This window comes from Amphiura filiformis, chromosome 7 (assembly GCF_039555335.1).
Source record: "Amphiura filiformis chromosome 7, Afil_fr2py, whole genome shotgun sequence".
NCBI lineage: Eukaryota > Metazoa > Echinodermata > Ophiuroidea > Amphilepidida > Amphiuridae > Amphiura > Amphiura filiformis.
The window spans coordinates 15,560,102-15,588,064 of record NC_092634.1 but is presented as its reverse complement, the minus strand read 5'-3'; the positions used below and the strand labels follow the sequence as shown (position 1 = coordinate 15,588,064).

General features: G+C 38.1%; 1 protein-coding gene across 1 annotated transcript; it reads right to left on the bottom strand.

Annotated features, from left to right (window-relative positions):
• Positions 1-26,520, bottom strand: LOC140157668 (uncharacterized). Its single transcript, XM_072180907.1, has 19 exons — positions 25,835-26,520; positions 24,724-25,038; positions 22,757-22,856; positions 21,476-21,654; positions 21,139-21,204; positions 20,465-20,546; positions 19,979-20,043; positions 16,104-16,369; positions 14,713-14,915; positions 13,404-13,929; positions 13,049-13,232; positions 10,899-11,164; positions 9,789-10,031; positions 8,097-8,259; positions 5,228-5,370; positions 4,292-4,394; positions 4,078-4,175; positions 2,750-2,860; positions 1-2,302 (listed from the first exon to the last, which is right to left on the bottom strand). The coding sequence occupies exons 1-19, from the start codon at positions 26,226-26,228 to the stop codon at positions 1,991-1,993; spliced, it is 3,819 nt and encodes a 1,272-aa protein (XP_072037008.1). The 5' UTR covers positions 26,229-26,520; the 3' UTR covers positions 1-1,990.
• Positions 26,521-27,963: the final 1,443 nt, after the last annotated feature.

The following is a 27,963-nucleotide window of genomic DNA, read 5'->3' as shown; positions in this document are numbered from 1 at the left end:
TTTGATATGTCCAATACTGAAATGCATTGCACTCAGATATCTTTATTATTGTGTTTAGCTGCAAGAAATTCTAAATGGCATAAAGGTAGGTTTGGTAAAAAATATGCATTACCTCCGAATACATGTTAAAAGCTCTGTCATTTCCACAAACTGAGAGAATTGTAAATTATATTTAAACAATAGGTGCATTGTAATGCACTCTTCAATACTACCAAGTTTCAATAGCCTGCAATTAACTATTTCTGAGATATTAACAAAATAAGTAAGTATTCGTAGGTAGCTTTCGGTAGCTGAATGTTGCCTACAAATACAATTTGACATCATGACCCTATTGTGAAACACCGCCATTCATGCCAATGCCCATATCGGTACATAAAGAAGGCCTGTACGTTCGCTATCAATTCATATGTCAATGAAAGTTGCGAATTCACATACATGCCCACCATGCAAAACTGAATACGGCTTACTTGTTGAAAAATATGTACTGAAATAGTCGACGGTCTGCTCATTTGAAAGAAAAATCAGATTCGAAGAAGATTAGAAGGGGATAAAAACTTGGATTTGTCAACTGTCATGTGTGCTTCATTTTAAATGTTTACCGACCTTCTGGTTTCTGAGTAATTTGTGTCCAAATTGATTTATTCGAAGGTAACTTTTGACGTTTTTGCTAAGGTTACCTACGAATACCATGGACAAAAACGACTGTTCTCATTGTCTCATGATCTAGACAACACAGTGATGGACCCTGGTATAAAGCTAATTGTAGTTGCCCTCAAACGAAAAGCCACAAGACGTAAGTGACTCCAAGATGCACTTCACAAGTCTGCAATAACGGTTTTAAGCGATTTGTGTGCAATTAAGCAAATTAAAGTCACTTTAGTGCCTTTGTTTCTTACTTCAATCCTCTTTCAACCGCTGTGAACCGACATTATTAATACATGATAGGGTCTCAAGTATCAATAAACGCACATAAAGAAAATAATACATTCAAAGTGCTTTATAAATGAAGATTTGATTGCGATATCCACCAAAAGTCTAATTCTTACCTACATACTGAAATGTTACTTACGAATACAGCATAATACATGACATGTGTAATGAAGTGTCCCTACCAATGGGAATTATTTGTCAAAAACTTTAAGCGGTACTCCGGACAATATTATTACCCATATACGGATTCATTCAACAATTATTTATTATGTACATTTGCTGTTTAACTACTTGTATATCAAAATGAAGTGTTCAAAATCTTGCTAAAAGCATCAAAAAAATTTTTGACCTAAGGTTATAGCTTTTATTCATTTGGACGTACCATCTGAAACAGATCTAAAAACTACCATTTTATTAATTCATTAGCATAATAGCAAAATTTGAACCTCTAAACTCAATATAGATATTGTTAAATCGCTCATGTTACCTACGAATACCCGGGTTTCTTCACCTATCATTTTATAAAGCTTATGGTGTATGTGTATAATTCCTAATATTCCTGAAAACAGATATCCCACTGGTTCTTATACAATGTGTAAATTGATTCATACTCATTTGATAAATGAAATACAGAAACTGACCTAAACTTCATTTTCAAAAATAAACTAGCATAAATTGACTAAGATCATATTGATCGCGTTATAAAAATAAAAACAAATATTTTCTGGTTGACCTAGCATTTTCCTGACACCCTGTGGTCTAAATTACACGAAAAAAGCGTTAATGGGAATATTCCATTTGTTTTAGGTTGATTAGTATTGCGATAGTGAAAGCATCCTAGTGGTATTCGTAGGTAACATTGGGTTTTGATGTCACATTTACTGTAGGAAACAAAATGGCCGCTAATCCGCCTATTGTCTAGACCTAGGCTACATCTTCCGGTTTGGTTACGTCATTTCAGATGCCCATCCCATTGTCTATTATTCCTGATTGAGCACAGTTAAAAGGTTTACATTATTTAGGAGGGTTTCTAGGTAAATTCTTTTAATATTCCTATTCCTTATGATACGCAATACCAGTTCCTTAACAAATTGAACGTATTCACGACATTGATCATGACAAGGAAGACGGGAGCATCATGCCGAATGGCAAATGATTTACGTGGAGGTGATGTGGAATATGAACATGAAAATACGACTTTTTCAATCGGCGGTTTGCACCTATTCTTGGGCGAAGTAACTTTTATCGGAATCAGAGGGTCTTCGTCAGCTAAACTGTCTTGACATGCAACCAGAATTGGCTTTGGTGATTCGTCGAATTCGGTCGGTGCTTTTAGTTGCACGTGAATAAACCACTGGTTTCCTGTGTCAACCTGAAATAATATAAATGTTGTTTATATTTGATATAAATTTGCAACGTTGCCGACATGTTTTTTACGTCATCAGCTTAAAATTGGTAGCAAGCATGACTGTAATTGAAGACCGAATTAAAAAGACTAGTTTGCGTATGACGTCCTGTCAACCAGACCCTGGGCCTCAAGGAAGAACAGATGATTAATTGTGTTTTCAACTGATTGAGCGTCCCAGGTTAGAGATGAAATAAAACGAACAAACAAAAAGACCAAAAATGCCGTACTGCGCAGGTCAGCAACCAATCACAACGCGCTTTTGCCCTGACGTCAGACGCAAACTAGTCTTTTTAATTCGGTCTTCAATAATAAGCGTACCAGATATTGCATGCTTAGGGGTATCGCGTATAACAACGACGTCTACGAAAATGACACCTGGCAGCTATTGCAAAATAACCCCAGCATATTTACCTTGAATAGGTAATGATGCCAGCCAGAAATGGGGTCCGTTTTCAGTCTACTGTTTGTAACCTGAAACTTCTCAAACTTGCGGTTGAAGCGTTCCTGAAGTGCAGTTTTTGACTGAACAATAGCCATGGGGCGGGGAGAAAGAAAAAAGTTACACAAATTATTATAAGATAACAAGGGAAATAGATACTTTAACCTACCCATTGTGTGTTATAATTAAAATTAAGATAAACGAAATTAACAAGTGCCGATGCCAACTTCATAAAATATAGAATTCGCCGACACTGGAATCGAATTACTCACGACCTGCGTGCTACAGACTGGCGCCCAAATCATTTAGATATACAGTTTTGCTACAATATACAACAAAAATTTTTTTTGTCATAATCATTGTGGAATTTTAATCTACCTACTGATAGCTAAGACGGCCATTTTAAGAAGATTAAATGATAAAGAACCAGATAAGTCAAGTGGAATATAGATTTCACTACGGAGTTCGGTTTGCTTTGCTTCTTTTTTTTTTTTGGAGAGACTCGAAAGAGAGATGGGGTGCTTTGCCTGTAATGCAGATAACCATTGTTCTCAACTTCTCATTGCCACCTTTTATGCTGACTGAGATCACAGGGTGGTTGCGAATGTCTGTTCTGCAGAAGTCCCACGTCGTGAAGTCAAATTATAGTCCGACGTGACGACGTCTAACGTGCGTTTCTCCGCTTACCACAAAACGTCGAGAAGCTTATCTCCAAAAACTGGTGTTACAAGTGTTCTTCGGCTATCCTGCAGGGCATACATTAAAATGTTCTTCGAAGAGGAACTGTTTGGGTTTTTGAACATGTATAAAGAACCCTTGGAGAACTCATTTTCCTGAGGGTGCTCCATGCGGGACAAGTAATTTGAACGGAATATCGCACGGAGAACCAATTATCTCAGCGGAGCCGAAAAGTCAATTTTATGGAGTCTGGCTCAAGTTGCTTTGAAAGAGAGATGGGCACTCCAAACTGTTAATACAGGTATGAGCTATAACGTACGTAGTATATTATTTATTTATTTATTTATTTATAACATTCGGCCGAAGCCAGGCTAATCCCAATAGTGCTCAGAGGCTACTCAAGGGATGCCATCCGGATATGACGGGACAGGGATATGGAAAGAAGTCCGATTTTAGATGCAGGAGGAAAACCGGAGCACCCGGAGAAAAACCTGCGAGGACGAGCATGGATCGGCAACCAAACTCACATGTGGCGCCGCGCGGAATTGAGAAGCGAGTGGGAAGACCACTACACTAACCCGTCCTTAGCAGAAAAATTATTATTTTTTACCATACTACTTACGTCTTCTAATGTGTCCGCCACTGCACGATAAAACACATTATTTTCGTTGCCCGCAACGTTATCTATGTGTCCTTGCAAACTCTCACTCCAAATAAAAACTGTGAAGTCCAAATGAGAACAATTATCAATCTTTATTGAATTATTTCACAAGATGATTTTTGTCGACATGATATTACATAAATTGTTGTTTTTGAAACCAACATATCGCCCATACCTTCACCGTCATCTTCTCGAGGCCAATTGGTGCCACATTTCGGGAATGATGCAGGTCTCTCCGGTAAGTCGCCATCAACGTGTAAAACCAATACCATGCCAAGCTATCAAAAATAAAGAAAATCACATTTGAAATATGAAGCTAAACAATTTCACTTCGGGAAGACAGCCAAAATGGTTCACTGAACTCAGCCAAGCTTCGCTGCCTTCGATAACGCATTCTAGTGAAGGCAACCTTCGCTGCCTTCGATAACGCATTCTAGTGAAGGGTTACCAGGCTTTTAACAAGGCCCAAACCCATAAAAGCCTGTAGAAAACTCTGTCAGGCTTCGCCGAGTTTTACACACACCGCTCCAATACCACTGTCGAAAAAAATCGATCGAGTCTATTTTACGACCATGCTTGAATTGACAACCGGCACAACCCCTTGAAACCTTACACCACTTTACACTTACAAACTTAATATTAACTTTCTATTGACCGCAGACAACGACCGAAGACATGCTTGAGGAGTGAGTCGTTATGTAAACTGAGCTCAAAAAGAAACTAACAGTTGTTCACAAGGTCATATCTTAAAATCCTGTCCATCAAAATGAACAAAAATTACTTCAATACTATACTCTAAACACATGTCAGTAATCAAGCAGCTGTCCAACTGACACAACAGCAAAATGCACTGACATATAACAGCTTCCTTGACCACATTCACAAGAAATCTGCCTACAAATCCTTGCACAAAATTAATGATATCAGCTTTTCACGCCCTGTCTTCGAGAAACAGGTCTTGTTCCATACTATTCCACTTACTCTTTGGGAATTATCACCTGTGCAAAGATCTTGTACGCATTCTCATAGATTTCTTGTCCTGAGTGCCAATTATTGGGCTGTTGTATTAAGCAACATCTTCTATCTTCGAAGAAAGAATTCCTAAACCTACCTCCAGATGCTTTTCAAAATGACAGTGCAAATACCAATATCCCGGATTATCAGCCTTGAACTGCACGACTGTATACCCATTTAGGGGTGCTACCGTTGTATCCTTAAGTACTGCTTTGTGGACATCCTTCCTGTTGATTTTACCTGAAGAAGATGAAGTAAAATCAATTAGTGTAAGAAGCCCCCATATGCAATAGCTGCCAGGGCGCAGGTGTCATAAGAATGCAAAAAAGTGTAAGACGGCAGCTATTTAGCATAAACCCCTTGAAATGGACCGGGTCACTAACTTGGTCAAGAATACTTGGAAAGGTTTTCCCATTCAGCGGACATCATGTATCATACTTAATCCGCGTCAAATGCCACACTAATAATTTGACATGATTCTGGCAGGGCTGTCAACTCTCATGCATTCGGCGTGGGCACTTGCTCGCGTAAAGGTAATACAATCTCACGCAAAGGTAGTAAAATCTCACACATCGTCAAAATATAGTCCGAGAAAATTTTGTTTGACTTTGTCCCTACCCCCACCTCTTAAGATTCTCGAGGTGCCCTGGCGATAAATTCAGGGGTTAACAATAATAGCAACTTTAGTCCGCACACAATATTTCCTTTCAGATACGACCCTGGTCGACAGTATCTCACGACAAGCAGTTCCAAAAAGTTCACAGCCATGATTTCTAGGCAAACTAAGGGAGATCTCATTTTAACAAGGCATTTAGTCAGTCACTTCGACGTAACCTGTTTAGGAGGATGATGGCAGTGTGTAAAAAATAGAGCCCGTCCGCCCGTCCAAGACGGGTTATTTTGTCTTCGGACGTGTTATTTTCCTAACCAACCCGTCCGACGGTTGCTTTGAAATGTTGCCACTGTAACTAGAATTGGCGTACAGACCCCCGATATATACCAAGACAAAATTGAACAAATTTGTGATGTATGTCTTCCATTTGGCCATTTTAGGCCAAAGTATTCTTATTTTTGGCCATTTCAGCATTCAAATCTCACATTTTCGCGTCGCGCACACACGTCCCGGTAAGGTCATTTCGGTAACGGGTCAGCTGGACGATTTTCCAATACTGGCCACATTTGAAATTGGCAACATTTGAAATTGTGTGCGCTGATAACAAGACAATAGAGAGATTGCGTTTTCCAAACGTAGACATCGGACGTACGTTGATCTATTCAAAACCAATCTCCTGTATCGAAGCGAGGTCGCGTATTTAGCCAGTTTCGAAGATTTTCCACGTGCGAAATCAACGTAGATACATCTTTGAAAATGCACAAAATTTGTCCATTTCACAATATGTTAAAGACAGTCGTCAAGGATAATGAACATACGAAGGAAAGTCTAATTATTATTATGATTCTTTTTGTTTGTAACAAATCATTATAATAAAGGTGCAGCGATGTGTTAAAAATTGACTAAATTTATACGCGATGTCCATACGCAGAGATTGCCCATTGAAATGTGTGTGATACTTTGAGTATAAAAAATTACATTACGATTTCACATTTTGGATTCCAACGTGGAATAAAACGCAGGTGCTACGTTGAAATATGCTGATTTTACCTCATGTCGAAGTTCATGCAACGCGCCCTTTTTTCAGGACGAAAAAGTCTCATTTTGAAAGTAAAGTCATGATGTAGTGATCCTTGGGCAACTATAATAACACTCATCCATTTGGCCATTTTAGGCCAAAGTATTCTTATTTTTGGCCATTTCAGCATTCAAATCTCACATTTTCGCGTCGCGCACACACGTCCCGGTAAGGTCATTTCGGTAACGGGTCAGCTGGACGATTTTCCAATACTGGCCACATTTGAAATTGGCAACATTTGAAATTGTGTGCGCTGATAACAAGACAATAGAGAGATTGCGTTTTCCAAACGTAGACATCGGACGTACGTTGATCTATTCAAAACCAATCTCCTGTATCGAAGCGAGGTCGCGTATTTAGCCAGTTTCGAAGATTTTCCACGTGCGAAATCAACGTAGATACATCTTTGAAAATGCACAAAATTTGTCCATTTCACAATATGTTAAAGACAGTCGTCAAGGATAATGAACATACGAAGGAAAGTCTAATTATTATTATGATTCTTTTTGTTTGTAACAAATCATTATAATAAAGGTGCAGCGATGTGTTAAAAATTGACTAAATTTATACGCGATGTCCATACGCAGAGATTGCCCATTGAAATGTGTGTGATACTTTGAGTATAAAAAATTACATTACGATTTCACATTTTGGATTCCAACGTGGAATAAAACGCAGGTGCTACGTTGAAATATGCTGATTTTACCTCATGTCGAAGTTCATGCAACGCGCCCTTTTTTCAGGACGAAAAAGTCTCATTTTGAAAGTAAAGTCATGATGTAGTGATCCTTGGGCAACTATAATATTTGGGGAGCCCTAAAAATACAATTAAGTTTAAGCAGCGTGTTACCCTTGGTTTTTAGTCAAAATCAAAAGCGTGCTGTTTGAATTAGGCAGATACTCGGTAGCCTGCGCTGACCACTTTTTTCAATCACTATGCCCTCTATTGACCTAGATCAGATATTATAGTAGCATAAAGTCTTTGTTCCAGGCGCCTGGTTCTCCTTCGTGACGAATGAGCACAATCCAGTTTGGAACCGAGACTAGCAATATTTAACACCGTATTAACGTATATGTAGAATTGTACGTTAAAACGTACGGTCCACGTGCTGCGTATGGAACATCGCAATCTCATTATTACAACAGCGCCGAACACCGAAATAGAGAGAGGTTACTTTCAAGCCGGACTGGTTACTTTTAGGAGCAGCATGTCCTGCGGACTAGTTGTCTTTTGGCTGAATTTTACACACTCATAATAGATCATTGTTTTCTTACCCTGTTCGTTGAGCCGCTTGACATACTCTGGAGTACATCTTTCACCGGCTGGAAGTCTCTCTCCGGCAACAACGCGAAAGTGTGTTCCATGAAGATGCATAGGATGACATTGATGGACTGGAGCATAGTCCAAATCATGGTTTATAATGAAGAGTTCCACGACCTATCATTATGATGGGAAGGAAAATCCTCATTTAGCATAATAACAAAGAACTTGTTACAGATTAATTCTGCATTCAATACTAGTAATACGTTTTAAAGATAAGATGAAATAAAAGCGTACACCATTTGCTTAGGGGGCTAAGTGGGTATAGGCAGCTACGATGTTAAGCATGTTGGGGATAAATCCTGATCCCGGTTCTAAATTGTCAACTATTGTAGGGTACTCGTTACATATACACGGCTAAAAAGGAATATCACAACACTGCACAAAGTCGCCATTTGAGGAAATATATCTTATATTTTCCTAACCAACCCGTCCGACGGGCGCTTTGAAATGTTGCCACTGTAACTAGAATTGGCGTACAGACCCCCGATATATACCAAGACAAAATTGAACAAATTTGTGATGTATGTCTTCCATTTGGCCATTTTAGGCCAAAGTATTCTTATTTTGGCCATTTCAGCATTCAAATCTCACATTTTCGCGTCGCGCACACACGTCCCGGTAAGGTCATTTCGGTAACGGGTCAGCTGGACGATTTTCCAATACTGGCCACATTTGAAATTGGCAACATTTGAAATTGTGTGCGCTGATAACAAGACAATAGAGAGATTGCGTTTTCCAAACGTAGACATCGGACGTACGTTGATCTATTCAAAACCAATCTCCTGTATCGAAGCGAGGTCGCGTATTTAGCCAGTTTCGAAGATTTTCCACGTGCGAAATCAACGTAGATACATCTTTGAAAATGCACAAAATTTGTCCATTTCACAATATGTTAAAGACAGTCGTCAAGGATAATGAACATACGAAGGAAAGTCTAATTATTATTATGATTCTTTTTGTTTGTAACAAATCATTATAATAAAGGTGCAGCGATGTGTTAAAAATTGACTAAATTTATACGCGATGTCCATACGCAGAGATTGCCCATTGAAATGTGTGTGATACTTTGAGTATAAAAAATTACATTACGATTTCACATTTTGGATTCCAACGTGGAATAAAACGCAGGTGCTACGTTGAAATATGCTGATTTTACCTCATGTCGAAGTTCATGCAACGCGCCCTTTTTCAGGACGAAAAAGTCTCATTTTGAAAGTAAGGTCATGATGTAGTGATCCTTGGGCAACTATAATATTTGGGGAGCCCAAAAATACAATTAAGTTTAAGCAGCGTGTTACCCTTGGTTTTTAGTCAAAATCAAAAGCGTGCTGTTTGAATTAGGCAGATACTCGGTAGCCTGCGCTGACCACTTTTTTCAATCACTATGCCCTCTATTGACCTAGATCAGATATTATAGTAGCATAAAGTCTTTGTTCCAGGCGCCTGGTTCTCCTTCGTGACGAATGAGCACAATCCAGTTTGGAACCGAGACTAGCAATATTTAACACCGTATTAACGTATATGTAGAATTGTACGTTAAAACGTACGGTCCACGTGCTGCGTATGGAACATCGCAATCTCATTATTACAACAGCGCCGAACACCGAAATAGAGAGAGGTTACTTTCAAGCCGGACTGGTTACTTTTAGGAGCAGCATGTCCTGCGGACTAGTTGTCTTTTGGCTGAATTTTACACACTCATAATAGATCATTGTTTTCTTACCCTGTTCGTTGAGCCGCTTGACATACTCTGGAGTACATTTTTCACCGGCTGGAAGTCTCTCTCCGGCAACAACGCGAAAGTGTGTTCCATGAAGATGCATAGGATGACATTGATGGACTGGAGCATAGTCCAAATCATGGTTTATAATGAAGAGTTCCACGACCTATCATTATGATGGGAAGGGAAAATCCCTCATTTAGCATAATAACAAAGAACTTGTTACAGATTAATTCTGCATTCAATACTAGTAATACGTTTTAAAGATAAGATGAAATAAAAGCGTACACCATTTGCTTAGGGGGCCAAGTGGGTATAGGCAGCTACGATGTTAAGCATGTTGGGGATAAATCCTGATCCCGGTTCTAAATTGTCAACTATTGTAGGGTACTCGTTACATATACACGGCTAAAAAGGAATATCACAACACTGCACAAAGTCGCCATTTGAGGAAAAAAGGGTATTGAGCAAAGCAATAAATTCGCTGAATGCAGCATTTATACTGCGAATTATGACATCTCTGTTTACTTTGTAATCTCTGCAATCTCGTTGAGAAAAGTTATAAGCATTTCAATGCTGAATGGTCGGATTTCAAGAGTTGCAGTATATATAGCCCGTGAAAGTAAACCCACTATTATTTCATAACAGAGAAATTGTCTTCACTCAGTGATAACTTTTATCGAACCTGGTTTTTTTTTCAATCTCATGCTACTCTTATTTTGATTGATTCATTCTTTACTCTCAGTCATGTCAAATACAATTCACTTCAGTTTATCGTTCAATACCTAGTATGTCCTCCATCACCAGTTCACAGCTGCTGTAATGGGCTATTCCATTTAAAATCCATACTACCCCTGTGGAAGATTTAGCTTTACCATTGAAATGCTTGTAACTTTTTCAAAAAGATCGCATCAACGGTGATGTCCATTTGCAAATACAACGTGATTTCAACCTGATTTCAACGTCGAAATCGGACATTGGTACAACGTCGATACAACGTCGAACTTCAACCTGTGTGCCCACTGGGATTTACCTTTCCTTGTGGTACATGGATGACATGAGTACACTCACAGAAGCCATCGCCACACTGTTTCATATGACGCTCTCCATTTACTTTATCATTTTCAGGACTGCATATTTCTATTTTTTCCTTCGGATGTCCAGTATGCTGAAGAAATGGTTTCGATGGTAATCGATAAGTGATGTTGTTAATTCTTGGAAGCATGTGCAAATGATTGTCTGCAAAGTTCATCTCTATGTAAAAGGTCTCATCTACCTTGGTCCAAGTCGGCTGCGGAACTGTGATATGTGATAATGCAAAATAGGCCAATAACTAGAAAGCAAATTTATACTTCTACGCTACTCAAATTTGGTACACTCACCGGAGCGCTTTCACCGGGTCAACCGGCGTCTTCAGCGGATGTTATTGCTCTGAAGATTGTTGTTGCTAGTGATGTAGTAATAATAACATCCGCTGAAGACGCCGGTTGACCCGGTGAAAGCGCTCCGGTGAGTGTACCAAATTTGAGTAGCGTAGAAGTATAAATTTGCTTTCTACATGTATTTACGTTTACCGCTACGTATGAATATACATCATTAGACCAATAACTGTTATCAGTTTTCAGTGATCCTTTGTAGATAACTAGCCTTACCAATATGAAGACTCATGTTGTGCTGTTGTTTTGTATAGATGTTTACTATAAATTGAGTATGAAGGGGACGAAGGGACAGCTATAAGGCAGTCACGTTAGCGCAGTTTGTAGGGCACCGGACTTCAGTGCGAGATGTCCCGAGTTCCCGCCCCGGTGTGGTTGTTTCTTGGGCCACAGTGGTCAGCGCAAATCTGTAAAGTGTGCATAGGGTTGCCACCGTACACTATATATAAATCCCCGAATTATTTATCTTTATCAAGGGATTCGCTTGAATTATTTAGATTTTTGTGTGACAAATCCAATAAAATATACTCACTGACTTGAGCTTTCGCCATCCAGGCTGATGGCTTGATCACAAGTGATCTGGTCCACTGCTTTTCCCGCGGTGTTTGGATGCACTCTCACTCCTCGGGATCAAAGTTTGTTTTAGCAGTGGATCATATACGTGACTCAGAGAAAAGAGCCGTCATCGCGGTTGATTGCATTAGCCCCTTCTTGCGGATCTGAATTGATTCTCGGATTCTTCTTGAAACAGCATTTGAGTCTTTGTCTAGTATGCTGGCCCCCTCCCAATTGATAACATGATTTTCTTGGGCGACGTGATCTGTGATCGCTGACTTATGTTGTTCTGATGTTGACGCTTTCCTATTTGCTCTGGTGAACTTTGTGTCTTTGACCGTTTCAGAGTCTTTTTGATGTTCTTTTAGACGGACGCCGAATTGCCTTCCTGTTTCTCCCACATACGACTTATCACAACCTTTGCAGGGGAATTCGTAAACTGCGTCACTGGTTTCTAAGATGTCTTTCTTGTCTTTGGGATGCACAAGAATGCTTTTGAGTGTGTTTGTAGGTCGCATGGCTGTTGAAATTTGGTGTTTTTGAAAATCCTTTGGAGTTGTTCAGAAAGACCTTCGACATAGGGGATCACAACCATACCTTTTGATGGTGTTTCGTCGGATTTCTTAGGCTTTTTGGCTCTTTGGTTTCGCTTCCATCTGGTGTTTGACTCTGTCAAACGCCCACTCGGGGTAACCACATTCCATTAAAGCGTTCTTGATCTTTCTTTCTTCTTCCCTTTTGTCTACTTCTTCCGTCACTATATTATCCTTTCTGTCCATGAGCGTTCTAATTACACCGAGCTTCTGGTGGAGAGGGTGTTGAGACTTGAAGTTAAGATACTGATCCGTATGGGTCTTTTTACGGTACACGAGCATTTTTACCGAACTATCTTCCTTGCTCTTTTTCTCTGAGTCACGTATATGATCCACTGCTAAAACAAACTTTGATCCCGAGGAGTGAGAGTGCATCCAAACACCGCGGGAAAAGCAGTGGACCAGATCACTTGTGATCAAGCCATCAGCCTGGATGGCGAAAGCTCAAGTCAGTGAGTATATTTTATTGGATTTGTCACACAAAAATCTAAATAATTTGATCTACAATCCTACCGATGCATCTGTTTACGGGGTTCGCTTGAATCATTTGAAGTAATACAAAATACTTGTGATTATGGTGCGTCATAATATGCTCTTACATTGTGGATGCGAGTTTAGTTGTCCAATATATTTGTCGTTCTCGGTATAGTCTCCTTCCTCCCCACACGGAGTCACTTGTACCCCAGTCGACGAATCATCAATACTAGTTGGGACTTTGACTGGCGAGGTGTCGTAGTGGATTATGGCCAAGTTGGCTCCTAGATTGCTACAATTATCGAGTCCCTGCATTAAAAGATCAGAATATTTCAAATTAACTTCAAATCTTAGCGTTTATTGACCATGTTGGCCAGCTTATAATTTAAAGGGTTATTTTGTAAGTCGGTGCATGGATGCAGCTGTGGATCATTAACTGCCCCCTTGAAAGCGTTGCTTTCATGTCACGTGATGAATTACCTTTATACGCATCCAAAAGTCTCCGGAGTCGTAGGCGGCATCTATCACAACATCATATCTCTCCCCACTGAACAATGTAAACGATTTACACTCATACGGTTCAGTTGGCGCACCATCTGTAGCAATTATGACCAGGTTATGTTGATCTACAGACACTTGCATTCCACAATAATGTATGGATGCACTTATCATCCGGAATCGATAGCGTTTCTTTGGCGATACATCGAATTGAGCATATCTCGGGACAGGGCAATCCTTCTGATCACACCAATTTGGTCTGTTTGAAGCATGTTGACCTCCTTTGCCATTGATGAGAATAGTACCGGTAGTTCTTTCTTCATCTGTGTAGAAATCTAGAACAAGATTGTTTACTGCGATATAGTCTGACCAGTCCTGAATGATGACTGTATGTTCAGGTTTGTCATAATCATAGAGGTTACCGTTGATATCTTTATCCTTCGATTGACGAACTATTAATCCGCCATACAACCCATCTGAACGCTGGCCACCTGCATGCGAGTGCCACCTGTAAAAATCGTAGAAGTATTTTTTAAAATTTTGGTTGTGGAATAAATAAGCTATCACATACTTTTTGAATTTTAATAATTGACCGCCCGAAGAATTTTACTATCAATGAAAATAGACGCTTCATGGGCAGTATTGGCAATCCTAGTTCAGATCATTGATTGATATTTGAATCCGTGGAAAGGTTTGAAAATCAGGTAGTGATGTAAAATCCTTATATTTTAAGAACGGTGTGGTCAATTGTCAAAATTCAACAAGTATGTGATACCTAATTTATTCCCCATGCAACCATATCAGTTGTTTAATTATGTTTGGTTTGCGTTCTTTTAGTTAAGATAAACTGTCCCGGTCGATTATTCTAAAATCTTATGCATTTCTTTATAATGTTGCAATGAATTGTGGGAAAATCATGACGTCAGTACGTACAAGTACTACGCCTTTGTCTGCACTTAACTGTTTAATACAGCGGTTGAAGTGACATATTACAACTGACGTCACATGTTCACGAATGAAACTCACGAATCATGTCTATATTATGTCAGCATTCTTGTGCATTGTGCTACCGAACATTAGGCCTATGCCCAAATTAAAACAAAATGGACTTTCGTTGATTTCGTTGATTTCATATATAAAACAACATAGGGCCCAACGAAACACCGAATTGACTCAAGTATTGGAATGTTGAATTACTGAACATTTTATTTGAATTGCTGAATAGGCTTTTATATTTGAAAAAATTATATAAACAAATAAACGTAGATTAGTCTTTGTAGTATGCACATACCAGTGTGTTCCATAAGGATACGCAGTAAAATTATAGGTGAACGCTTCACCAATAAGTACTGGACATTGCGTCACCATATAAGCACCATCCATGTATTGTGTACCTTCCATAAACATGCCATGCCAATGTATGGTTGTCCCAGAAGCAGAATCCTTTGTCATCTGATTCACAACCTTCACAATGATCCGATCACCTTCACAAACCTTAGATACAGAAGAGTTATAATAAAATCGACAAGGGGCAGTCTTCAGTGAACGGCTCTTTTTAGAGCCACCAAAACCTTTAAAATTAGCAAATAGGCGAGATCTGCTTATTCTCTATTGACAAGGGGCAGTCTTCAGTGAACGGCTCTTTTCAGAGCCATCAGTAGGCAAGGGGCGGTCTACATTGTCTCATTCTTAGGTACTTTGTCCTGAAGAAGTCAAAGCTACTCCTGACGAAAGCTTGAGACTTCTAAACTTGTCCGACGGTTATGAATTCCCGTCGCCTATCCCACAATTAGTTATAATAAATGTACATTGCAACTCGTGGTGTTACAAGTTACAAAATCCTAACCAAAACTATTGATATGCAAAACGAAATCTTTGGGCCGGACAACGTATTTTAAGGTTCCAGATGTGCTAGACCATGTGAAGAGATCCCAATGAAGTACCGTATTTTTAAAGGTTCCAGATGTACCAGACCAAGTAGAGAGGTCCCAATGAAGTACCGTATTTTAGGGAAACTTTCTGTATATGCATGATATGGTTGTATCATATCATCTAACCAATCAAATGATTTGTGTCGACTCCAACAAACAAAGGCGAACCAGTCTATACTGATCTGTTTATAATCTCCATAAGGGAGGGTTACACACTCTCTAGGTCTAATCAGTTACAAACATTGGAAGCTATATAAGAACCAAGAAAACAGAAACTGAAAGTATTGGTATGCAATATCGTTTCGGCCGAAATTGGAATTCACCATTTACAATAATATTTTGTATCGTCCAAATAAAATATGACCAATAGCAATAAAACAATTCAACATGCCCGGTACAGATCATTCTAGGAAACCCTGAACATGTTCTGCAATGTGTAGGCAATATTTGGGAGGTTGTGATTTCTCGGTGTATCTTTGGTGTAAGATATTTAGGAGTTAGACTAGTGTAAAGACTCCATTGTGGAATTAAGCAGCTTACGGAATAAAGCTGTATAATCCTTCAATAGAAGATTTGTGCTAGGCTAATTCCATGCAGTCTTACACGAAGGATAATCGCAGTTTAAAACGTCAACGCTAACTTCTACGCGTACGCCAGTCAACTAAATTCTAAATTCAGTTTCGATTGATTTACCTGGCGTACGCGTTGACGTTAGCATTGTATTGGAGTATACCAATTATCAATCACTTACGTGAACGGCCGGTCCGGGAAGCACCCTGTTTACTACGTTAACAGCTCGTGGAATACCATCAACTGGAATACAGTCAGGGCAAGATTTCACTTCTTCACCCCCATCATACGTATCATTCAAACTGCTTTTATTAAATAAGCAATTTTCACAGAAAGGTGACTTGCCTCCGACAAACCATTCTACATTCCATACTCCTAGATCGCATTCTCTGGTATCGTCACAGTTTTCTCGATAACACACGGATTCAAAAGGAGGCGGTCCTTCCCCTGTTTAAGAAAGTAATAACACTCAACCCACGGCTGTTTGATGCATATAGAATTAGCTTCATTATTAACTAAATGCAAATTATAGATGGCGCTTTTTATCCTAAATCATATTTCGTGATTAATACTGCCATTAAAACAGCTGGAATAGGTGAAACAAGCAACAAGGAATTTTTATATGCATATTATATCAAAAAATAAAAGGAATTATTTGTATTAAAAGCATGAAAGAGTAATTTCCAGTAACTAAATAGCGCCACCAATTTTGTGATTAATAAACACATTTTATATCCGACAAAAGCTTTCAAGGTGAACCTCATTGAAAATAAAGTTATATATCAATGGAAAGCTTATGATGTCAGGAAGCAGAAAATAATATTTTTTATTTGCCTAACGTACCAGGCTAGACATAATCTCCCCTAAATTACAAAACGAAATCGTTCAAATTGGGCGCTTTCGTTGATGACGTCAGCTCGGGGACACACAGTTACTTCCGGGTTTGATTGTAAACACAATGTCCATGCGTTACTGTGGCATGCATCGGGGCAATGCACGAATTCAGTCATTGTCAACTTACTTTACATGAAAAATATCTTCAATAAAATAAGAATAACATGAAGGAAACATCATGATCAAATCAAGAATGAAGTTCCTGAATAAAGTGTGGATTTAAAAATGAGTAAAGTGCTGGCCGGGATGATTTGGGATAGGCCAAGCCATCCACGATATGCATAGGGAATATTACAGTAAAGCACGAAGAGCGAAGATTCGCCGAAGAACCGGAATGAAAACAGATTGCAAAAAATAACTGCTAGTGCTACCAGTTCAGATCGTCACACCAAGTTGAGATGAACTTATCACAATGAGAAAATGAAGGAATAGAATAAGGTACATTTTAAGGATTTTTTAATTATTTCTTAGCTTTATAACCGGTCATGTATGATAGGCGAACTCGTAGATACATACGGGATGAACTCAGTGACTGACTGAGTCTCTGTCGCCGAGTGTTCGGTATCCGTGACTGTACTGTACTTGCAGACAAAAAATGACCGATTTGATATTCACATTCTGATATTTCCAACTTATTGCTACTTCATCAGCAAAATTTATTCCTGTAAATGTTCCAAATATAAGGGAACGATTGATCAAATCTGCTAGCTTCTGCTTAAACACACAGCGCAAGTGCTACCGGAGGACGAAGCGAGTCGCTGTGTTTGTGCATTTACACCTTGATCGGCTCCCTGCAATTTCTTCAGCAGCAATTAGCTGCAATTTACGCATCGTGTTCGGTAATCCATAAAACATGAATGTTTCACATTTTCAGTACCGTACACTGATTGTACTATCATTAAATAATCGTGACACAAGTGACAATATTTTAATTTTATTCAGATTTCAGAATTCCATCAAATAACGGTCTACTAAGCCTAAATTGTATTTATTTTATAATAAAGTATCTGTTTCTTTCAATCGTGATTGTGTGGAAAGAAATCAATGTATTACAGCAATGCGCTAAATATGAAAACCTTTATATGGGCTGGATTTTATGAAATCGGCGGTTTTTTATTAATTTTTTGATTACTGCAAGACGATATTTAAAATGAATCAAGAATAGGGAATGTCACAAACAAGTATTTAATTTGTTATTCGATCATGTTTATTCAGTTCATGACATGAACGGTAGCAGCAAGCATTTGCGCATGGAATTGATCCCAGCGCGAAATTCAAACTCAATTACCCAATTATACCCAGCCAGTTATGACTGATTGTCAAATATTTACGGAAAATGTATGTGTTGACAATAATTCTATTATTTTTAATATATATAGAAGGAACCAGCAACTTGAAGATTCCTCTAATTTCAAACTTTATCATGTTTATTGTGAAAATCAGACTTGCCGGGCAGCTTGCAAAGTACAGGAAGCAAGTCTTGTTTACGTGTTTCCGAGTAGGATCACGTGACTGCGAACCCTGAGCTTACGTCACGAGCATTCCCAAGGTCATAGACGATTGATTTGGGTGCTTTTTGGGCGCCTTAAAAAAGACCAAAATTTCATTAATTTTTTAATTTTTCAGCTTTATTGGCCATCAAAAAAATCGGGAAAATAATTTTTAGTATCCTGACATCATAAGCTTTCCATTGATATATTACTTTATTTTCAATGAGGTTCACCTTTAAAAATACTATAAAAGTGAATAATTTTGTTAAAGAGGGGAAATTAAAGTTGAGGACGACTCAAAAGCATCTGTATACATTAGCATGATATCACTTTTAGCTATTTAAAACTAAAATTTGGTTGTACATGATGTTTTGTTTAAAAAACTAATAAAATTCCATCAAACAACCGTGATATACCATGACCTCTGCATTCAACAAAATGTGTCACCTGACAACTTGAGTTCCATTTGAGTATTTCTACAAGCTGTATCAAAATGTACCCAATACACATCAGCTTTCATTCATAATGGAGAGTCTGGCACATCAAAATTCAACATAAGATCCAACTAACTTGTAGATTTATTGTATAACAAGTCATAAACTATACATTCGAGACATTTTGAGAGTATCCAATGTCATGAATGTTACATTTGGAAGAGGCAAACTTTGGTTATTCCTTCATGTAATTTTACACGAAATTAGGGTTAGGGTTAGGGTTAAGGTTAGGGTTAGTTTAGGGTTAGGATTAGGGTTAGGATTAGGGTTAGGGTTAGGATTAGGGTTATGATTAGGATTAGGCTTAGGGTTAGGGTTAGGATTAGGGTTAGAGTTAGGATTAGATTACACGAAATAATTACATGAAGGATCGACCCAAACTTTGCAATAAACATCAAAATTGATGGGTACCAATTATTTTGTTTTGCTACAGCCTGTATCTGTCACTGAGTTGATCACCCAGACATGTTGACATTATGTAACAAGCAGTACACGACCCAGATGGTTCAATTATTTGCAAAGGATAAATTTGTGCAGTCGCCTATTCTGGTCATGCAGTTCCCATGAAGTGCATTCGCCTGATGCATTTTGGTTGTCAAATGTTGTTGTTCAATATTATACATGGGATACGTTGCAGGTACTGTTTTATTAAATCGATTTGGCTGAAAGGGCGGTGCAATGTTACATATTGTTTAAAACACATGTAACGTAATGTTGCAATCATTATATGATCCAATTACACAAATCCTGGAACTTCATCGAACTTTCACTTTATGACTTCGTTTCAGCTGTTAAGATTTGATAATCAGACTTTAATGACACTGAATTATTTGTTTCATGCATACTTTTGCCCGGGACTTTTGCGGATATGGTTCAATGATATCGAGGGTTCTATAGAAACTGCATGGTGTTAATACAATTCTGAGATATATATTAATCGAGATTTCACCTAAACATGCTAAATAAGCAATAAATGTTTCTCATTGCACAATTAAATGGTGATTAACACAATTCAACAGGTTTGCATTGTTTTAATAATCCTTTTGTTTTCGCTCACTTTGCTTTTTGTGATGCATGCTATCACGTTGAGTGCACTTACTTGGGCTTGATACAGATCTAAAATGTTGTCTTGTCGTATTTGCGATCAAAGATAGTTTAGAAAAAAGTAGTTTGCTTACTTGGACAAAAGTTCTCGTCATCGTCACAAAGCCAGTAGTTTGCACCACCTCGTGACAAACAGGTACTGTCAAATGCAAGATTGAAACAGGAAAAACAATAAGCCTTTTTGAAGTATGGCGGGCACAAAAGGAGAGGGCGTACTTTGGTTTGAGTAATCTTTTGTATGCTTCTAAGCTGACAAAAGTTTACCCAAATCAAAGTACGCCCTCTCCTTTTGTGCCCGCCATATTTTAAAAAGGCTAAGGAACATATGCTTGAAATGTGTTATTTTAAACACTTACGAAATGGATTTCTGACTGTTATATACATGACGTTGGCTGGATCCTGACGAACGCGTTCCTAAACCCAATCGGATGCGAGACCAACAGCTGGACTCATCGCTTTGAAGTTTGAAGTCAATCTCGATGCTTTCAAAAAATGTCTTACTAGAAACGACATTGTTTTATTTTCTTTCGTAATCTTTACACTTTTCAAGCATTACTTACCATGAACTGCAACTTTTATCATCGCCTCTCTTTTCTCCAACAGAATATTCGCGATTGTCATAAATACATGTCCTGAGTGGATCTGTAAGGTAATAGTTATGTTCAAAGTTCTTGAAAATCGTGGAAATTCTTTAAATTGTCGAGCGAATTTTCAAGGAGGCTTATTCAAAAATAAATTCTTGTAAAAGTTTGCAACTCATAGCTGACACGATGGAAAACGCCTATTAAAGGCCCATTCAGTGATTTGCTCATCCGGACGATCGTAAAAATCATCAAAATTCAGATTTTGGTACCTTTGTCATTGTCAGAGCTTGCGAGTGGTTTAGCCGAAAGCCGTGTATTTAAGACAAAACAAGACATTTTACACGAATCTATAATTTAGATACTGACAGTATCTAAATTAGCAACATGTATTTGAATGGGGCTTCAACTTCGTCAGTAATGCTGTTTTCTTCGTTTTTTTGCCAAATTTGTCATTTCAAAAATACCAAATGACAATTTGAATGACTTATCCTTCACTTTTAAGCAATTTATAAACAATTTCAATTTTTCACACTTGCGCTGGGATCACTGAATGGGTCTTTAACAGGTGTCAGAAGCAATCGTTAAGTGCCTGAAACATTGAATCGTACCCAATATCGCCCCGGCTATCAACTTCTGCTTAAAATTCTTACCTGGATAAAGTTCTTTATACTTAGGTACGGCAGCAGTCATTTCATGTGCAAGATAAGAAACCCAGGCTATGATGCAACCAATAAGAAACGAAAATATTTATGTCTAGTTAGAGCTTACAGGAATTTGAGACGTCATGACGCGTCATGGCTCTGAAGGATTATGGCGATATGATGTGTTGGTGAGTTAATATTGAGAAAAATGTTGATTTAAGGAAGAACGTTCTTCGTCGTAGAACTAGCATACTATCTCACTTTTTGAATAGCCAGCCAAATGTTATAGTCTTACTATTTTGCAACTCTGGAAGATTTAAAAAGCCGTATTCAAAATAATACAAACCTTGTTTCTTATCGCATGGACATGTGATCTCCACATCAAAACCCTTGCAGAAGTTTACATCACCATTGCACGTGAATCCCAATCGGCGATCGCACACCGTGCCTTCAAAGTTGCTGGAATCCTTGTCATCTTTGGTGCATTTGATTTTGGCGGGAACCATACCGATGCAGGCAAAAGTGCTGATTCGATGGAGTGGACACAAATAAAGTAATTATTATTATTTTATGTACAAAATATACCATACGTTCGAATTTTATATAAAAGTGTTAGGCTACCACTAAAACACAAATTTGGTGTCATTTTCAAGCCTATTTTCCTATCTTTAGGTTATATATCAAAAATAAATGTCTCAACGGTTTAAGGGATCTGGAATGAGCGTTTCGACAGTATTTTTGTGGGACATGAGAGCACATCAGACATATCGAATTGCATTCTGAATACAAAGAATGTCTTTCTGATATCAAATAATTTTCATTTTTTGAAATTCACGAAATAATACCAATTTTATGACAAATTATTAAAATTGGATATTTTTCACATTTTTGATATAACAGTCCTCGAAGTAAATTTTAAAAATCTAATGACATATTCTTCAAGTGTATGTAGCTGGAGGAAAAGCCGACGATCAATTGAAAATTTTGACCTTTCATATTGAAGATATGGATTTTTTCCCCAAAAGACCTCATTTTTTGGGTGTTTGGGGAAAAAAATCCATATCTTCAATACGAAAGGTCAAAATTTTTAATTGATCGTCGGCTTTTCATCCCACCTACATACACTTTAAGAATAAATCATCAGATTTATAATGTTTACTTCGAGTACTGTTAAATATCAAAAATATCAATTTTCATTCATTTGCCATAAAATGTGTATTACATTGCGAATTTCACAAAAATCAAAATTATTTGATATCAGAAGGACATTCTTCGTATTCAGAATGCAATTCGATATGTCTGATGTGCTCTAAAAATTATGTCCCACAATAAATACTGTCCAAACGTTCATACCCCACCCCTTAAGAGTATAGAAATAGCCCGATGGACAACCTCAAGGGGTTTTACGAACTCCCTTAGAGGATGGTTGACATGTTGAAGAGCAATTATAACTTAATACCTACAATCTCTATGGTCTATGTTTACATAATTCCAGGATCTACGAAAAGGCTACTATTAATATGATTTAGCCAATGATCCTTAACATGGCTGCCACTTCAATTGTTCATACTGCTCCTGTTAGTTCATTGCATAAAATCTATTTCATGATAGAAATACAGTACTTCACCTGTTTCGAAAGAAATCCAGAGTCAGTTGGTTGTAACCATCTGAAGTTCTGCCACTCTGGCAATATTTATGCGGGTTGTATAATGCATCGGTAGATGAATCTGATGATAGAGTATAGAAGCTTTACCTAATGACTATCGAGAGATCCAGAGCCACATTTAGCTTGATTTCGGATAATTAGTGTATAGCCTAATGCAGATGTGATGGAATTAAAATTGTAGTTAAAACTATCCAAAGGATTAGGATTTAGCTATATTTCATTTGACAATATTTGTTTGAATAAATTCGAATAATGAGTGCTATATTGCTGTGTTTTCTAGTATCAAACGTAATTTACGAAGTAGGGCTACGTGTAGGGGAAAGTGGGGTAATCCCGGGCACCTTTCGTTAAGGCTACACAGGTACAAGATTAAATAAAGTTCATCAGTAAAAATCATATCAATGCAAAGTAGGAGTAATGTTCTAACTAGTAAGTAGTTTTTAATAACTCAACATCTATGGTTAATAAGTTATAATTAAAAAACAAAATGGTAAAAAATGACGGGGTAATGCCGGACACGGGGTAATCCCGGACACATGATTGTTGCTAAGAGGGAAAGTGGAGTAGGATGATAATCCCCTAGAATGTATTAGGTACTTCTGTTACCTCAAGCATACAACTATGGGGGCTGTTGTTGTTGTCTATATTTTCGAAATAACAAGTGTCCGGCATTACCCCATCTGTATAGAGACACATGTGTGTCCGGGATTACCCCTCACGGCCCCGATTTAATTTTTCAGTGCTTGTTCTAATAATCCATTTTTAAGATACCAAAATTCACACATCCAGCTAACAATCAAGTATCAAACATAATTTTCATCCATACTTCATCTGTAACCCTTGTCGCATTAACTGTCACCCAGCTAATAAATCAATTTTCAGATAAAAAGTCAAAAATGACAATTTCTGTTTTTTCGTAATTTTCACAAAGAAAGATGAGACCCAAAGCGCTGGTAGTAGTACGCGTGAGTTACACCTTGAGGTAGCTAATACCCTAAGGTAGTATAATAGTGCCACCCTTCTCCGTTTAGCTGCAATCGATGTGTCCGGGATTCCCCACAGTCCGGCATTACCTCACTTTCCCCTACATCATTTAAATTGATCTCACATGATTAAACATATAGAACAAAGTATTTCAACATAGTATTCTGTATTAAAATGATTTAGTAACCAACATTAGGCTATTCCATTTAAAATCCATACTACCCCTGTGGAAGATTTTGGAAATATCTGCCACAGGGGAAGTATGAATTTCAAATGGAATTAATATATTAGCAGCTACATTTTGTAACTCGCCCTCCCTCAGTGAAAGATTCAGGTTGAATCTTTCTCAGAGGGTGTATGAAATTCAAATGGAGCTGCCTAATGCGCTCATTCCATTTGAAATTCATACACCCCCTGTGGAAGACATTTCCAAAATCTTCCACAGGGGTAGTGTGGATTTTAAATGCAATAGCCCATTCTGTTCTAGTAATTCCGTCTTCTGTATTTACAACATCCCATGACAAACCACGTAAATATCTTGCAGTGATCTTGCAAAATATTGCACATAGTTTGGTAAATCCAAAACGGACAAATTAAATAAAAGAGGTCCTAAGACCGAACCTTGGGGAACCCCTGATTGGACAGGGATCCATCCGGATGAAGGCCCCCCCCCGAATTGGACACGCTGAGAACGATTCTTAAGAAAGGATGAAATCCAATGCCAGAAAGGGCAACAAAGGCCATAATGGTGCAGCCTTAAAAAGAATTTGATGACTCACTTTATCAAAAGCTTTGCTCCAATCAAGAAAATTACTACATCAGGAGGTGATCGTTCATCAAGAATCTGAGCCCAATGATAGCAAACGGAACAGCAAGATATTTACGTGGCAAGATCTTTGAAAATGATCTGATGATAATTAATTTCGATACGATAATATCATCACCTGGCATCTCTATTGCACATACGACAAAAACAGCGTTTTTGCAGTTGCTGTGCCATTCCGAATGTCGACAATCATCCAGCCGATCTTCAGTTCCTCTACAAGACACCTGGTGGGTCGTAGTCTTGTCTGACGGCACGTGCATAAATGTTGCTGCAATCAACCCTAACTGACGACAAACAATGTGTGATTCTGTGATTCCCCAATCTGGATCACACACCTTTCTCCACTCGTTGTTGTTCCATATATGGACGTAGCCTGAAGTGACTCTTTGTGAGTGTTCATGATCACTTTTTAAAAATATGTCACCATTTAAAACTATAAAATAAATGAATAAGACAAAGGAAAAAACAACACACAATTAAACAAACTGAAAACAAATAAACACAAAGAAAACAATTTTAGGAAACATTGTCTACACCGGGACGCTCTTGACTTTATATTGGAAGTGACGGGGATGTGCGGCGGACAAAATACGGGTCTTTTGGTGAGATATTTGGCACCAAAAAAGGGTCATTGGGTGAGAAGGCCCAAACAAAATCTTTCAGTTTGCACACGGAGCATCGTGTTTGCATACTGAACACTATGTGCGCGATTCGCTTTAATGCAAAAGCTACCGAGTATAAATTCGCCTTTAATCAACACATCACAAAAGTATAGGCCTTTACCCCCTAATAACTCAAAATCTAGGCGTAGGGGGGGGGGGGGGCCTATGCATCAAATGTTACAACTGGAGCAGCAAAAACTTTAAAACATTATCATTCTTAATATGAACATGTAAGCCCTATGTTATGAACATTTCCCCAGTCAGAACTCCCCCCCCCCCTGTTGCCCCAGTAAAAAATACAAAAATTTCCTCTTTCTGCGGCAACTCTGCGCAAATTTGCATACCCCCTGAAATTCATTCTGTCTCCCTATGGACCTTGTACGTCAAGAGTGGACCTTCTCACGCTTCTAACAGAAAGTGCACAATGGTTCCCAATTTGGGAGCTTAGCATTTGTAGGCCTAATGTGGAAAATCTATTTTGGAATAAATGGGGGGGTGAGGCATAGACTTCTGCTTACGGAAAAGGCCGGATCACGAAGAGCCCCCAGTAAAATTACCCTTACTTACTTTCTACTTGACATTGAACAAAAGCATCTGCCGAGTGATCTGAATCGCAGTTGTGAATTCCCCATCCATTGTGAACACAGTCTATCAACTTGCTCTCAATGCCATCACATCGTAGATTGTCCAGCCATATTGGCATGCTTAGATTACCTGCCTTCTTTTGTCTATATCCAGTAGCTGATGGATAACCAAGTTGACGACATACGACGGTAGCGTCATCGATATCCCAATAATCATTACACACTGTTCCCCATTGATTATTATGGTAGATTTCCACACGACCATTGCCTCGTTTTGTTTCAAGTCCAAGACGAATGCCACCTTCCATTGCATTGGTAGCACAAACACATGGTTGCTTCGACAAGTGAATGATTAGGTGCAGAAGGAAGAGCCACATTTCAACTTGTTCAAAATAAAATCACGGAAGTTGCGCAATTTATTACCCGGACTAGACAAATTACAACACACCCCACACAACAAATGTAATGCGATCAAGCAAAATCAGTCGGAACTCGGAAATATTAAATTTTCAGTATATAGGATAGTAAAAAGCATTTACAAAGCTACATTTTGCAGAAAACCCCATTGTAGTTGCAGAGCAATGTAGAGCAATGATAGAGTTTCCAAAACAAAAGGAAATATCTAGCCCCTTTGTTTGGCTATAAGGCTCAAAATCAATATTTCAGAGTTCCGACTGATTTTGCTTGATCACATCACAAATGCAGTTGACATAAGGTAACATAGCTTACATAAAATATTTACATAATGTTCCAATTCTGGTTCAAATGGCATGTTTGTAACATGAAATTTGAACTTGATTTAACCTCACAGATAGATAACTTTATCCTCCGTCCAACTAAATTTGAGCTGATGCATGCGCATGATGTTGTGGATTAGGCCTACATCATGTTTTGTACTTAACACATAATAAATGTCATTTTTGAAACCCGGGTCTAGAAAATTAAACCACTGACATAGGAAAGAGCAAAGAACAAACTTTAAAAAAGTCAAAATGCATGATGTTGATTGCAATAGGCGAGGCAGTGACAACAAGGCGCAAACAGATTCCAACAAGCGCAACAAAGAGACAACAGTTTCGTCAATGAAGCTTTATTTAAGGGTAGATGCGGTATTGTTGGTCGAAGCAGCCAAAAAAAATCGATTTTTATTGTCTAAATCAATATATTATTGAAGAATAACACTTTGATGTTTTGCAAAAGTTCATTCTACAAATTATATACTTTGAAAACTTGCTTAATTTATTGTTGTTAATGAGTTATGCACATTTTACAAAGGTGTTGTTATTTCAGCCCTCTTTACAACATAACTCAAAAACCACAGGACCTACAAAAATATTTCTGTGATATTTGAATTCTTCTACACGCTCGCAAGGAAATGAGCAATGCAATTTTTGCCAAAGCTCACTACCATTCGCAAGATTTTGTGAACTACCAAATCGCAACACTTTAAAATAGTGTATTACCTTAAAGCAGTTTTTATTTCAGTTTTTACTTCTCTGTACTTTTCGTAACTTTCATTTTATTTGTCAGTTCTTTTGTTTCAGTTTGTTTCGTTCCTTTTGTTTTAAATTAAAGACATTCATAAATTAGCCATTCACCGCTCAAACCAGATGTCTAGTCCGTGGAGTTTTGAATAGGCCAGTTTGTCACTTTTAAAACTGAACCTTCGTCTAATCAAATGCTTGTAACTTTGCTTCTTGATGTCACATTGTATTCAATAGGGTGTCATATAATAATGTGCCGGATAAAAAACAAATTTATTCCAATATGGTTCAGTTTTGAAATTTGTGACTATTTTTTCAAGTGTAAGGATACTTTTTGGCGCAGTTACATGGTTCCTTTGAACAGTCAAGATATATCTATACAATAAGCAGGCAGACTTTGTCTGTCACAAAGTTACCAAGCAAACCAAGATCAGTAGTTCAAGTAACACATATACCTCTAGAGAATAGTTCAAGGAACACATACATGCACTGTAATGTCTACCCAGAATTCATTGCTGCAAATTATTACCAAGATCAGTAGTTCAAGTAACACATACCTCTACATGCCCGGGATACACGCGCTGTAATGTAATGTCTACCCAGAATTCATTGCTGCAGATTATTTTTG

Excerpts from the sequence above, each read along its gene's own strand:
- LOC140157668 (XM_072180907.1), bottom strand. The coding sequence starts at position 26,228 with ATGTGGCTCTTCCTTCTGCACCTAATCATTCACTTGTCGAAGCAACCA. Across the intron at positions 13,930-14,712 it reads TATCCTTATGGAACACACTG|GTGGCACTCGCATGCAGGTG; the intron begins GTATGTGCATAC and ends CGATTTTTACAG. Across the intron at positions 4,395-5,227 it reads ATTTTGAAAAGCATCTGGAG|CTTGGCATGGTATTGGTTTT; the intron begins GTAGGTTTAGGA and ends TATTTTTGATAG.